The following is a 15072-nucleotide window of genomic DNA, read 5'->3' on the forward strand; positions in this document are numbered from 1 at the left end:
TTTTTTATCATATAATGTAAACAAATGTGATATAAGTGATCCAAGTGAAGCTGAAATCAGCAAATGTGTGATTTTTACTTAAAAGATGACAACAATGATTCATTATTGAAATTAGATTCATTTTCCTATCAATGAGATAGGGAAAAAACAATAACTAATTGTTTTTGAGACTCAAAACATAAACCTGAACTTGAAAACCCAGCCTGTTTAATGCTGGGCCTGCAGCAGTGCCACGGTCAGTCCTCTCAGGTGCACTGTCTCTTTAAGAGACCCGGAAATGATTGCCTTGTGTGTCTGAGTCTGCTGGTCGCAGGTTCCAGGGTGAAACCGCAGCTTAGCTCTCACCCGGCGATGATATCCCACCATATAATCTGCAGTTTGCGCAGCAGCGTGCGGTGCTGGGCACACCGGGCTGTCCTGAAAGCGGCTCCGCAGGCCTCGGATCTCAGCGGCTGGCGCTGGTACTCTGCCCCGAGTCGCGGCGGTGGCACCGGCATGGAGGAGCTACTGGCGAGGGTCGTTGCCCCTTTACCCACGTATGAAACGAGAGACAAGACACCTCCGCCCCCCGAGTCCAACAGCGCGGAGTTCATGCACTTCTACAAGACTCTGGACTGGGAGCATAAGCTGACTTTACTGCGGAAGCTTTCGCAAGACTTCGGGGTGGACCACAAGAGCGTCTCGGAGCTCGCTCTGAAACTGTTGGACGCTCAGCTGCGGGATTTGGCGACCATTTTGCAAGTAGAAGACAGGCTCCGCTACAGCTTGACGCCCCGCTATAAACAGTTGCTTAAGCATATCAGCAGGGTCGAAGGTGGGGTGAAGTTTTTGGTGGATCTCCGAGCCGATGTGATGGAACTCATGTCATCCAAGCCGAGCGAGAGCCCACACATTAGGGTAAAAAAAAGAGTTTGTTTTCATTTTTCTACGGAAGCTCGCTTGACTCACAGGTAGTGTCATTCGCGGTTAACCTGCGTTTGTTTTGATGATCGTTTCACTTTGACTTGGCTGATCAGGAGATACTCACGAGCACTAAAACCTTATTAGATAATACTGATACATAAATATTCTTTATTGATCTCAATTTGGCATTTTCTTGTGTTGCAGCAATAGGTTGCCTCGACATTGCACAGGAAAGAACAATAGACTGCACAAAATACACGTCTCAATACTTGCAGAAATATATGTCTGAAGAAAAGTAAAAAGAAAAAAAAGCATACTCTATAAGTGCAATAAAAAAATATCCTAAACTATATTTATAGAATATCTGTAGACCTTTCACTTTGCATAGACTATATGCATACTGAAATATATCTGCAGAATATCCATAGAATAGAATATGAAATATATGTATACTAGTAATGGATAATTTTAGGCATAATTGTGAGTATATATAAATTGTATACACCGATTATACATATAGTTATATAGTTATATCATGCATAAGGTTACTCTTGTCTTCCACTATAAATCAACCTAAGTTGCTTTATACTTAGTTTATTTTATTTCCAGTGGTACAGCAGACTGCCGCGTGACATTTGACTTTCTCTTACTTGGCATTTTCATAACTCAGTTTCAAAACAGGGGGTAACACCTCCCCCCAACCCTCCTGCATCTTCTCCACTTTGCCCTGTATGTGCAGCAAGGGTTTATATTTCATCACAACTTGAGAGGCAGTGACCTTTGCCCCAGTGGCCCACTTTATGCATACATTTTAAGTGTATAAGTTGACTGGAGAACCTGAATCAGGTCTCCTTGGCCTTTCTTGTCGGCTGGGATGTCACTGCTTGCCGTACGAGATAAGCAGACAGTACCGAGCAGGCCAGAGCTGCACCAAACCTCAAATGTCCACAGCTTGTTGAACAATGACGCACTTTTGTGCTTTGCGCAGGAATGTACAAAATCAGCTTTCTCTGGGGCTGACATTTCAAGTTATGAAACACGAGCTACTTTGTATTGTAGTGACATGATCAACTAGTGTTTACAATTTCTCCTGCGGCGTTTGATGGCAGCAGCTGCCTTGACCACCGTGAAGAGTAGGGAGAATTTCCGATGCAAGTTAGCTGTCAGGTTAATGCCATGCAGTCGGTGTGTTTTGGAAGACTAAACACTACACGGCTGTTCCCATCTGAGGTCATCCCCATCCACAAACCAGTGTGTTTCCAAGCCCAATTCTGCACTTAAATACTAAATACACCCACTCCACTTTGGTTAGAAGGTGGTGTCTGTCTTTTTTTTTTTTTTTTTTTTTTTTTTTTGCAATGCACTTTTTGCAAATACATGCAACTGTGGTTCTATGCGTTGGTTAAAGCAACATCGAAGTGTAGTCTGAGATTTGCCTGGATATGTTCTTGAGCTCATTATAAGTGCATATTCTGACATTTCACGTTCACCAGTTGCTCTGCTGCGGAACACAGGAAGCAGCGGTCATGCTTTTTTTTTTTTTTTTTTTTTTTTACGCTGACTGCTGAATTTTCAAAATAAAAACTGTCTAAATGAGTGGATCTGGAAATCCAGAAAACCCGGAATGAGAAGTCCACTAAACCTGGATCCACTTTCTCATTTAGTTATATTATGAAACTTAAGATTCAGTGGTCAGTATAAAGAAAAAAAAAAACAGGACCACCACTTCCTTATGTGATTCCTTTTGAGTCATGTTTTTAACTTGCTCATATTTTAGTTATAACTTTGGTTTTGAGAGCTGTTTTGTGAACACAATAATCGCGAGTGAAAAATGGATCTGTGTCCTACAGCAGAGGTCCCGGTGAACCTCAGTGTGAGAAAATCAAATTATATTTAGCCAAAGAACATATACAGGCATATGTGTTACTAAACGCCATATTCATTTAACTGCATTGTTGATAGGCTGTGATGTTGTCTGTCTCGATAATTGGGTGTGTTTAAAACTCATGTATAAGTCAGCCTTCGCATATAAAGATACCCCCGATATTTGAAAATAGACACTGGCTATGGTTTCAGGAGAGACCCACTTAGGCTTAATGAAGAATAAGTGGGGCTGGGATTTGGGATTGCTCAGTATTTTTTTTTTTTATAAATATGAAATAGTTTTGCTATTTATGCATGCATATTCATTTAATGAAAAGACAGATGGTGTAATTTGAAAGGCTAACTCCGTTAATGACATTACACTAATTGAAGTAGTTGTTTCACTAAAGGAACTGAAGGCTACAAATCCAGCAGCTTTTTATCTCTGGCAGTCTGGAGGAGATCATGTGTTTGATCTGGTGTGTGTGTCTGCCTCTCTGTCCGCAGCTAATCTTCCAAACTACTCGGGAGTTATGGCTGTATGATGAGGAACCTTTGAAAAACGTCTACAACCCCTCTAAAAATGATGACGTAGCTTTAAGTGTGGAAGAATAATCATTTTAGTGAATGCCTGAGTTGATAAATACATAAATAATGCTGGGGGTGTGGTGGGAGTGAGTGTAGCTCAATATCAAGATCTCACATGGGTGCCATGTTTGTCCACTTTGCTAGAAAGAATTTGACAAAAATGTAAGCTGCAGATTTTCAATCTTGCCTTTAGAGAGAGATGCCAAACATTCTACAGACCATCTTGCACAGATTATTGTGACTTTGCCGCTTTGCAAAGTTGTGGATTTAACACGGTTGACACCAAACATTCTGACTGTAAACCCTGAAAAAAAGTTTCTGCGACTGCTCTGCTGTATCACAGGATCACAACATCAATGGCTGAAAACAAGTTCATTGATCATTATCCGAGGTGTTTTTTGCAAAATAGTCGATGATGGAGTGACATTATCACCCTGACTTCCTCGTCATCTCCATCACTTTTTGCATATCTGCTTTGCTCAGTTTTGAGATGAAACTCAAAGCCCGTGTACGTACTCCTTGAACCATCGGCTGTTTAGAGCTATCGTCAGTGCTCTCGACTGCTCTATTGCCCAAAGACTCAATACCTACCTTATACCTGGGGAGAAGTGGCTCAGATGCACTTAATTTCAGTAACCTGGGCCCATTCAGAGAATCTGTATCGCAGACAGAGTACGCATTTGCACTTAGTGGTGACCACCTTGGTGTCAGTGCAGCACAGCCGTCTTTGCTCGCTGTTATTGCGAGAATTGATTTGACTAAAAGTGGGAAAAGGTCATGGTAAATATGACGCTTTTAGTTGCCGCATCGATAGTGTGTGTGCGTGCCAAGGGAGAAAAAAAAAACTGGCATTCAAAAATGATGCAGGTAATCAAAGTAACACCTAATCATAGGGAGGGAAAAATGATAAAAATTCTGAAATTACTGAAGTAATGAAAGTTTGGAATTCTCAAGACTGCAATTACCGTTCCTTTCGCAGGAGTGTCACCTTGAATTCTACGCTAGATTAGTCTCTCTTGGCTGGGTAATCGATTTTTGCTGTTTCTACCCACTCCGTCCTCCAGGCTTTTCATTCTAGTTCACCTGTACACTGACCAAGTGGATGAAAGATGTTTAAAAAAAAGTTAGAGTTTATACTTTAACACAGACTTCATTTTAGTTGTCTCTCCGGGATTTGGCAAATACAGAGTGTCAGTCTAACTTTTCCCCCACAAATAGACTGGCTGGCAGACATATGGCTTTCAGCCTAGTGGAGTAAAAGGTATTGGCGTACACTGGAGCCACAGTGGATGAGTCTGACCTGTAATCACATTGGTGGTCAATGGTAATGGTGTGTATGAATAAGTTAGTGCATCTGACCCGGGACAGGCAGACTGTTCCTCGTAGGCATTGCTGGCTCCAGTCACCGTGCATAATCACAATGCAACCACTGCTCACAGAGAACGGGGTCTTTTAATAGAGGCTGAATCAGCTCACAGCACTCAGTGCATAGAAAAAAAAAAAAGCTCCAGTGTTGAAGAGCATTGCTTCATTTTCTCTTTAATGGACTGGAGCATTTTCCACCCTCCTCTTCCTCCTTCCTCCTTTTCACTCCCCGTCTCCCCCAGCTCTAAGCCTCTGATGCCAGACCCTTCTCTGGCAAAGGACTTCATTTTTTGTGAGCTCAGCAGGGTACAGATTTGCCCCTGAATTCGGCCTTCCTTTCGCGCGAGTGAGAATCAGTTACCCACTTCCATGCGCTGACGATTCTACAGAAAAACTCGTCCGGAAGCATCAGCCGTCACATTTGTTTTGCTTCTGGTAAACTTCGAGAAGCGTACCTACATGCAACGAACTGGGCAAACAGAGACGGAAGTTGTGTTTTTAGGTTTGATGTTTTCAGGGCCAGGATGGTTTGTTTTGACCTGCTTCTTCCTCACAAAAACTGAATTTTCCAGTGGTCAGTGGTCAGTGGTTGTAGCTATCGGCTATAAAGGTGAATAATTCAGGGGTAATGCCTGCATGTGAGGGAGAATTTGGAGTACTATCAATTTGAGGTGTAGTTTGAGTCACTGGTGGAAAATTTTATGCAGCGGCTATTAGACCTTGACCGCACAGTTAAGTTCAGGATTCTTTGCTGGCTATTATGATTGACAAGAAAGAATTAAGGCACGGTCGAGGTAGCGGCATCCTATGGAGCATTCGGTACGTGCTCGAGTGTGTGTGTGTGTGTGTGTGTTTGTGCATGTACGCGCTTGTGTGTTTACAAGAGATTTTCTTTAAATGAAGTCTGACCTTTGCGGGAGGACAGGCCTGCTTTGAAATGGCAAGTTGTTTATTGAAGTGCCTCCTCGACTCCTATTGCGCGCTCAAACACATCACTACTCATAAGGTGTAATGAAAACATTCAAACAGCTGAGCACACAGGCGCCCAGGGGACCGTGCACAGTACGGGCGAGATGTGGGTGTGGAATCATCCGTGAAGCGATGCCCCTGCCTGCAGATTAACTCCGGCAACATCGCTGTCAGTCAGTGTGATGGCACTTCGGAGTCCTCGGTAAAAGAGGTTACGAGATCGTAAAGGCGGCCTGTGTTTCCTGTACGCTTTAGTTCAATATTCACATAAAAAGCGGCAGTTTCTCAGAGGATGCTTGAGCACTGTCTCCGCTTTATAAGACGATATACAGAGTGACAGGAAAGAGAGAGAGAGACGATTATGTTACGAGATCCCATCTGGCAGAACATAAATCTCAATGGTCGGTTAATTCGGTACATGTATAATTGAAACCATGGGATTCTCGTAAAGAGGACGATTTGTTTGTGGCTGTGGCTTATATAACGATTTCTTTACCTGCAGTGTTTTTACGTTTTTAGACATTTGGGTCGGATTATTGGTATTCTGCAACAGTCTCAGGCTCTCAGGTACCCCATAGCCCAGCACGTTCCCAATAGACCGACTGCTGAACTGTTTCCTCACCGAGGGGACAGAAGCCGGTGAATTGTCCATTACCGTTGGATTTGGAGGTTAATGCCAAACTTGACCTCTCACCTTTCCCTCTGTCTCGCAGGACCTGAACGGCACTCTGAAGAGCCTGCTGTCTGAGTGGTTCTCCGTGGGTCTCCTCCGGCTGGAGAGAATCACCTGGCAGTCCCCCTGTGAGATCCTGCAGAAGATCAGCCAGTAAAGAAATACAGGCATCCTCTCTCTGTCTCTGTCTTTCACTCTCTCCCTCTTTCTCTCTCTTTCAATTCGGTTCAATTCAGTTTGTTTAAAAAAAAAAAAAAAAAAAAGCTTTGCTGGCACGGTGTAGGGTGTCTGAAGGTCGTCAAACATTTTACATTCAGTAGTCTTACATTTGGATTTGTCAGGTTTGCGTTTCAAGGTAAACGCTGTATGAGTCTTTTGTTCTTCTGCATCACAGCCGACATTCCTGGTGGTTTAAAGCTCTAATAAGCCTCCCTCTGAAGCGAACACTTGCTTTTTATACTGACCTGCTGCATTTGCCTGTTGGGAAAATGCATACTCTAGATTAACCCAACCTGTTTTGTACTTACCTGCCAAGAAATATCCATGAAAGTCCTTGTACTCACCTGTCCCAAGTTATATAGGGAATAAAAGCAACAGTTTTGATTTATTACAGCGGCACCTTGCTATCTAATCTAAAGGAACCTGTTACAATAACAGTTTATAGAATCATCCAGCAACAAAAAAAAAAGCAGCCGTATTCTTTAACTCATCTCTCTCTCTCTCTCTGTTTTTCACACATTCCCACATTGTTCTCATTCATCATCCTCTCCCGTCTCAAGGGCCACAATGGAAATAAGCTCTCTTAAGCTTTATTGTGTTACCTTTGATTGTTTAAAAAAAAAATGTTCTTGGGGATTTTTTTTTTTTCTGGCGGAACCCACGTCATGTCCTTGTTTATTTAAGGCTGTACAATGAATTGAATGATCCTTTTCCTCACATACAAACCATAAGTCACATAGCAACTGCAAGACTAATGGCGTGTGCTTTTGCAGGTATGAGGCGGTGCACCCTGTAAGGAACTGGACTGACATCAAGCGCAGAGTCGGGCCTTATCGGCGCTGCTATGCCTTCACCCATGCCGCCATGCCAGGCGAGCCCCTGGTTGTTCTACACGTTGCCCTCACGGAAGACATCTCTGATAACATCCAGGTTAGAAGCTGCGTGGGCTGATGCATGGGCTTGTCTCGCTTCAACACACCTTTAAGAATGATAAAAAAAAAAAACACTGGGATTTCCTATTGTAGTTCTTCCTCTCAGCTGACAAATTGATTATCATTCTGTGGAATAAAAAAAAAAAAAAAAACAAAGCCTACAGTTTCAGGCTTCATGTCCCCCTGTGGGACCGACCTCTACAGTGCCGGCTACCTTTTCTCAACGTTTTCAGCGGGAAGTGCTGGTTTTGACAGCGCTGAAGGTTGAAAACATCTCATCTAGTGAAAAGTGCTACACTTCAAAATGTTTTTTGTCAACTCACAGGGCCATTTCCACAGTTTCGTCCAAGAAGCTACAGCTGTGGGCTGAAAAAAGAGGTGCTTGATGGACGCAGCCCTCTAGTTCTCAGTGGACAAGACTGGAGGCACAGCGTTGTCAAGTAATTGTCATTTTATAGAACAGGGAAAGATGTGCCACTGAGAACTGAGCATCTACACATTTTCATTCCAGCCAAAGTCTAAACCAGATGATTTGACTGATTTGCACACCTCCCACCGGAGAGGAGATACTAATCGCTGAAAAGATGCTGTCGTCCGCTTGAAATGAAAATCGGTAGACTCCAGTCCTCTATGGCCTCCATGTTTGCCAGACCCTGGTAGAGAGTCTCCTGCCTTGGTTGCAGCTATCCAGCTAAACACACAAGTCTGTGTGGATCGACCTGTTTCTCGAATCAATCTTTCTGACTCTGTATCTGATCCTTTCAGAGCATCGTCCGCGAGTTCGCCACCCTCGACTCAGAGGAGGATGTGAATAAGATAAACGCGGCCATCTTCTACTCCATTTCCTCCACCCAGGCCGGCCTTCAGGGAGTGGAACTGGGCAACTATCTCATCAAGAGGGTGGTCCGAGAGCTGCAGGTGGGTCAGTGGGTTTTGGGGTTGACGCTTAAGAGTGTTTCTGATCAAGACGGTGGTCCGAGAGCTGCAGGTAGCAAAAAGCTTTAGCTCCGGTCCAAGGCATTAGCTGCAGTGGCTTCATCATAGTAGCATCCTGGAAGGTAAAATGTCATTATCACACTTCTTATTATCTGTACTTTAATGAGTGGCTTTAATATACTGGAGTTACTCACCAAAGTAAAGATGGTGTTTGAGTCATCAAAGACTTTTCTCCACAGTGGTCTCCATTCTGTGTTTTAATCAGGGACGGGAATCAATGCGATACTGTTGTGGTATTTTACCCACAGTAACAATGGTATCACAATACAGGGGATTCTGCGATATGCGATATGTTGTAAGATAATCAGCGGTGATACATCAGGATATCTGTCATGGAAGAAGAGAAAAATACCCTGGAAAAGGCAAACTAATTTTCCAGTAAGCAGGAATCAGTGGTGTGTTCAGGGACTGCAACATGAACATGACAGAGCAGCTCCAGTTCAAATACCTGAAGGCAGTGAACAAACACACCTCATGGGAACTCAAATATAGAAAAAATATATCGATATTTCATTTTCAATATTTTGCCCCACCTCTAGTTTTGATTAGAATAAATTGTTTTATAGTTTGTTTTAAAAGAAATTATACTTTTCCGTTCATTCCCCCACGTTCCAGATTTCTTGTTCCTCGGTGCTGTTTGATTAACACACTCCTCCGTTAGGAAGTTTCCTATCAAAAAGATCTCAGAATAGATGACTCGATGGATGAACAGGTAGTCGATGGTCCACCTTATCAGCTGAACCCTGGACCATTAAAAAAAAAAAAAAAACACTATCATGCTCAGTTTGGGTCTGTTTACACACGGCCTTTAAAAGCTCCATTTAGAGAGGCAGTTACCCTTTTTTGTTTGGATAGATAGTTGGGGGATTTTGAATAAAGCCAAACTGAATTACACCGATGAATATTTATCACCATAATATTTGCACCTAGACCCATGCAAAGTTCAGTATCGGCCAATTTGAGATAGGGAAATCCTCACAGTTGCACATTTTGAAGAATGAGAAGTGTTTTAGAGTTTGTAGAAAGACTTGAGCAGGTCAAAGACAAAGGCAAAAGTGAAAGGTCAAGGTCGACAGAGAGTGAAGTTTAGATTAGAGACAGAGTCGAATATGTAAACATCTGTTATGTGAGTATAATAACCATAAAACACCAAGTCCTATCAGCAAAGCCTCGCCTCTCGCAGCATGCCACGTGCTCCGAAACATCCCGTAAACTCCTCCCGAACCACCCAGCCAGTCCGGCGCGGTTTAGTATTAATAAGTGTTGCTTGACCCCCACCTGAGGGTGAACACAGATCACCGTGCACGGCTCACACGCCGAATGCCGTGATTTGCAGTGTGACATGCTTTCGCTGGGATCAGACAGCCAAGTGTTATCCAGTTGAGAAAGACGGCTGAAAGTTTAGCTGCGCTTTAATTGCTTTTCCAAAAACTTTTATTCCTGCGTTCAAGTCTCCCTCTCTCTCTCCGGCTGATGCATAAATCTTCACCTTGTTTTTTTTTTTTTTTTTTTTTTTTTTTTACCACTTGCTCGTATGCACATAAACAGAGCAGTAGTCAGCAGACAGGGTGGTAATGAAATCTCAGCCGTCCCCCTCAATAAGCGCAGGAGAGCTCTCTGTGTCAGGCCACTCCAGCGAGCACTTGTTAAATGATTGGAGCATTGAATGGAACATCAAAAGCCTCTCCACCCGACAGATGGGAAATAGGTCTTTGTAGCGTATCCTCATAAAAATCAGGTTTCAGAGCTGAAAGCTGGTGCCACTTAAGTCATTCATACAACAGGACCACCGTGTTTGGATTGCTGGAGACATTTCATGTATGGGCATTTTTTTTTATATAAATGTCTATAATTGTTTTTTTGTTTGTTTGTTTGTTTGTTTGTGTTTTTTGTTAGGCCTGTTTGTTTGTCTAAAAGGAAAGTATGCTGTATTACACTGTAGGCTGCATTGCACAGTCTGCACAAACTTCTACAGATGGTAAATGTTGTCTTTATCAAGATGTCTCCCCCCTCTGTCTCTTCCTTTCTTTCTTGTCGCTCTCTAGTGAATCTTCAAATGAATTAAATAAAAAGAAAAAAATGTCAAAAAGAAAAAAAAAAACAGTCTATAAAAAAACGGAAACAAGGTCTGCTGGCTCACCGCCTCTCCATGAAGTCCCATCTGGACATGGAGGGGAACTTGTGTGCAGCCAGACTGTGTCTTTCATGCACCATCTGATGGACACTTTGATCCAATACTTTGAGCCTTTTTTTTTTTTTTTTTTTTTTTTTTTTTGCGACCCCGGTGGGATTTGAACCCCCGGAAAAACCCGACAGCGAAAGTGCCGCGCTCCATCCTTTGGGCTGCACCGAAAGCGTGACACAGACTTGTATTCTGCAGAGGCCCTGGCTCTCTGACAGGCCTGTACCCTGCGTAAAGGTGAACAGAGGAGCGGCGCAGCCACACGGGGACCACTACAATGATGGATGGGTGATAGAGAGGAAAAGAAAAGGTCACAGCTGTGATTTAGCGCGAAGGGAGGAGGTCCTGCTTGTCTTTGTAGATTGGACCCTGGGGCATTGTTCTGGCACTGCTCCTCCTCTTTTTCTCCGGATCCTTCCCTCCCTCGTCTTTTTCTTTTTTTTTCCCGCCGCTGCCTCGACTTCAGCTCTCAGCTCGGTCCCCCCCCCCTCCTTTTGAGCCACCCACTCCTGACACAGAAGCATCCGCGAGTTAAGAGGAGAAGGTGAGGTGAAGAGGGAAAGATAATGATAGTTACGGTGTGGGAGACGCGCAGATAAAAAAAAAAAGACGAGAGGAGAGAGCCAGCACGACAAGGAGAGCGAGATGGCTGGATGCCGAAAACGAGGGAAGGACAAAGTAAGGGATGGAGGGGAGGAAAAACAGCATTTTTTTAAGTGCAAGAAAGGGGGAAGACAGAGAGGCGTACTGACAGCAGAGGGTCCCTCCAGGGGTTGTCTGACACTTCCACTTTCATCTGCAGCCTCTCACTCGCCTGCCTGCCACACCATTCAGTCAGTTATCAAGCCCAGACGTCAGAGAGAGGAGATTCGCAGACAGAGAGAGAGAGAGAGAGGGAGTATTTTGGCGAGGGAGAAGGTGGTGAGGCGAAAGAGATCTCATGAAGACGTGGGCGAGGCGGGGGGGGGGGCTCGTGGGAGGTCCGCTCGGCCGGCGGAGTAGACCGAGGCAGGGGGGCACGGCCGAGCGAGAAGACAGCACAGGTATTAAAGGTGAGTGCGAGGGACAGAGCAGGAGGAGGAGGAGGAGGAGGAGGAGAAAAACAGAAGAAAGAGGGAGGGAGGAAAGGGGTCATCCATCTCCATCAACAGGGCAGGCTAGCGAAGCAGTGGAGTTGATTTGTAATGCCGCGTCTGTCTGTGGCACCGAAGGCCCGCGCTGTCGAATACCAACAGGAAGATTTTGTTTTGTTTGCCGATACCAAGGTTGAGTCTTTATTTCCTGTGGAAATTTGCGACCTTTGCATTCTAGTGGATATCCAATTTGGGGTTGTTTTTCTTTTCTATCTTTATCTGCCTGTTTTTCTGTTTCTTCATTTGTTTGTCGTGTGTTCTCCTCTGTGGTGCTGAGGCGGCGAGGTGCGATCGTTCTTTGAGTCGTCTCTGCGTGGATTCAAAAGAAGGCATTTTTGAATAAGCAAAACCTGTTTTTCTTCCCCTCTCTCTCTCTCTTCTCTCACTCCCTCCTTACCTGCTGCAGAGTGAGTTCCCCCACTTGGCCCAGTTCTCCAGCCTTTCTCCCATCCCGGGCTTCTCCTCCTGGCTCCAAAGCCTGCTCAGCCAGTACAGGAAGGAGGGCCGGGCCACCGACCTCCTGTCCGAGCAGGAGTGGAGGGAGGTGGAGCAGGCCACCGACTCGGCCCCGGGCTCCACGGCCCTGGAGGCCCTGCGCAAGCTCATCGCCACCAGCGAGTGGGTCCGCTCCGAGCGGCTGGTCCGCGTCCTGGAGCCCGTCCTGATGCGGCTCTGCGCCTGGTACCTGTACGGGGAGAAGAGACGAGGCTACGCTCTCAACCCGGTGGCCAACTTCCACCTCCAGAACGGCGCCACCATGTGGCGGCTCAACTGGCATGCCGACACCAGTCCCCGAGGCGTGGCCAACTCCTGCGGGATCATGGTGAACTATCGCTACTTTCTGAACGAGACGCCTAAAAACAGCGCTCTTTACATGCAGAATAAGGTCATCGCCGCCTCGGAGCAGGTGCTGGGACTCGTGTCCCAGTTCCAGAAGAACAGCAAACTATGAGGAACACTTGTTGATGCACTGGGACAGATGCACCCGTAAACACACTCATGTTTGATTGCACTTGGTATCGATGATACATTTTTGACTGCTGGACTTTGTTTCGTTTGATTCAGCCGTAGCATTTGGCATTTTGAGTGTGTTATAAAGAAACAGTGGCTAATATCCGACTGTGGTATGAAAGCAGCAGAGACACGTCAGCTACTATTGTCATCATTTTGAAATTAAATGAGAGCACTTCTCTCTTGTGTCTCATCTCATCTGTTGTGTAAAGTACATGGGTTAGACGTCTTGCCTCATTGGGTTTCTGGCTGAAGCTGTTTGGTATCGTCTGAGTGCTTCTCAGGCTGAGAGACTGTAGCTAATGAAGCATGAGGCATCCTTCAGTGCCTTACCATGTTCCTGGATAACAATGTGTGTGATAGTGGAGCAGGAGCAATGAAGGAGCGCAGCTACTGGAATAAATGATGTTTTGATTCTTCCATTTGGCTGAACTGTCTTCCATGTTCAGCATGGATTGGATGGATTGATTTTGTTTTTTTTTTTTTTTGTTTTTTTTTACTTGTTAAGTGTGCCTGCCTGTGTTTGTGTACACATGTTGCATCAGTACAGAAAGGCATCATATTACACTTTGTTCTTTAGCAATTCACCACCAGAATCGCCGACTGAAAAGTATTATTTCATATTCAACAGCTCTAAACAGAAGTGGCATTTCATTTTCTGCCATGTATCATCACTAGTCATATTTTACAGTCAGCTGTGCTCCCTCGGAGCCGGTGATCTGGACCCTCCCACTAGCTTCGTTCAGGTGATGTCTGAAAGTATTGCCATCATCCCCCCAGCCCTCTCTGGAGAGCCATCACGGATGTTGTAGCTGCTCCATACAGGTGCCAAGCAGGGCTCCTATCAGCCCACACCCCATTGTTGTGAAATAATATATCACAGCAAGTTGACTGTGAAATTACATTTTATCTCTCCAAGGAGCCAAACTTTCTTTTCATTTTTTCACCCTCTATCTCTCTCTCTCTCTCCCCCCTTTCCTTCCCTTTCCCCCGTGCTGCTCTGTGTCCTAGAAACTAATGGAGTGAGAAATAAAGTTAAAGTAAATGGCGAGATTGATGGTGTTCAGTTGTGAAGAAGGGGGGAGGAGAATCGGGAAGCATAAAAAGGACAGTTGTTTAAAGGATGCCCTTGAGAGAGACGGTGTGAGTGTCTGGTGATACTGGAGACAGGAAGAGACCCACACCTCTGTGTATGAAGTGGTGGTGTGTGTGTGTGTGTGTGTGTGTATATGTGTGTGTGGTGGTGGTGCTTGAGAAAGAGCCAGGCCGCCACACCATCTCACCACCGTGAACGATGCACACTGTGGCACAGTTGCCATGGAAACAACAATGACATGTCTGTCCCACGCCGGCTGCTGGCAGCTCGGGCCAATTTTGAATCACCTTTGTCCTGGAATGTCTGACGGCAACGGCTGTAACACGGCTCGGGTTGAAATGCCAGCGTTATGTGCCGGTTATGAACCTGTTTTCCAACGTGTTACGTGTCAGGAGGAAAAACAACGTCTTTCTAGTCTAGTCTGTTGAGTATTTCATATCATAGTCTGGAGGCAATATTCTCACAGGCAAATCGGTTTCAATCCGGAAAAGTGATTGTTGGACAGCAGATCCCTAATGATGACAAGTGGATATTTGGGAGTAAATATATTCCAATAACAACATATTTGCGCATATTTTTTTATATATACAGTACAGGCCAAAAGTTTGGACACACCTTCTCATTCAATGCGTTTTCTTTATTTTCATGACTATTTACATTGTAGATTCTCACTGAAGGCGCTTGATGGTTTTTGCGACTCCACTTGGGGAAGTTTTTGCAATTTTCCGGACTGACTGACCTTCATTTCTTAAAGTAATGATGGCCACTCGTTTTTCTTTAGTTAGCTGACTGGTTCTTGCCATAATATGAATTTTAACAGTTGTCCAATAGGGCTGTCGGCTGTGTAGTAACCTGACTTCTGCACAACACAACTGATGGTCCCAACCCCATTGATAAAGCAAGAAATTCCACTAATTAACCCTGATAAGGCACACCTGTGAAGTGAAAACCATTTCAGGTGACTACCTCTTGAAGCTCATCGAGAGAATGCCAAGAGTGTGCAAAGCAGTAATCAGAGCAAAGGGTGGCTATTTTGAAGAAACTAGAATATAAAACATGTTTTCAGTTATTCCACCTTTTTTTTGTTAAGTACATAACTCCACATGTGTTCATTCATAGTTTTGATGCCTTCAGTGAGAATC

General features: G+C 44.6%; 1 protein-coding gene across 1 annotated transcript; it reads left to right on the forward strand.

The window, feature by feature from the left end:
• Window positions 1–279: 279 nt before the first annotated feature.
• Window positions 280–13254, forward strand: mlycd (malonyl-CoA decarboxylase). Its single transcript, XM_030054278.1, has 5 exons — window positions 280–897; window positions 6402–6514; window positions 7354–7510; window positions 8278–8430; window positions 12230–13254. The coding sequence occupies exons 1-5, from the start codon at window positions 352–354 to the stop codon at window positions 12773–12775; spliced, it is 1515 nt and encodes a 504-aa protein (XP_029910138.1). The 5' UTR covers window positions 280–351; the 3' UTR covers window positions 12776–13254.
• The last annotated feature ends 1818 nt before the right edge of the window (window positions 13255–15072 follow it).

Source organism: Myripristis murdjan, chromosome 6 (genome assembly GCF_902150065.1).
Source record: "Myripristis murdjan chromosome 6, fMyrMur1.1, whole genome shotgun sequence".
Classification (NCBI taxonomy): domain Eukaryota; kingdom Metazoa; phylum Chordata; class Actinopteri; order Holocentriformes; family Holocentridae; genus Myripristis; species Myripristis murdjan.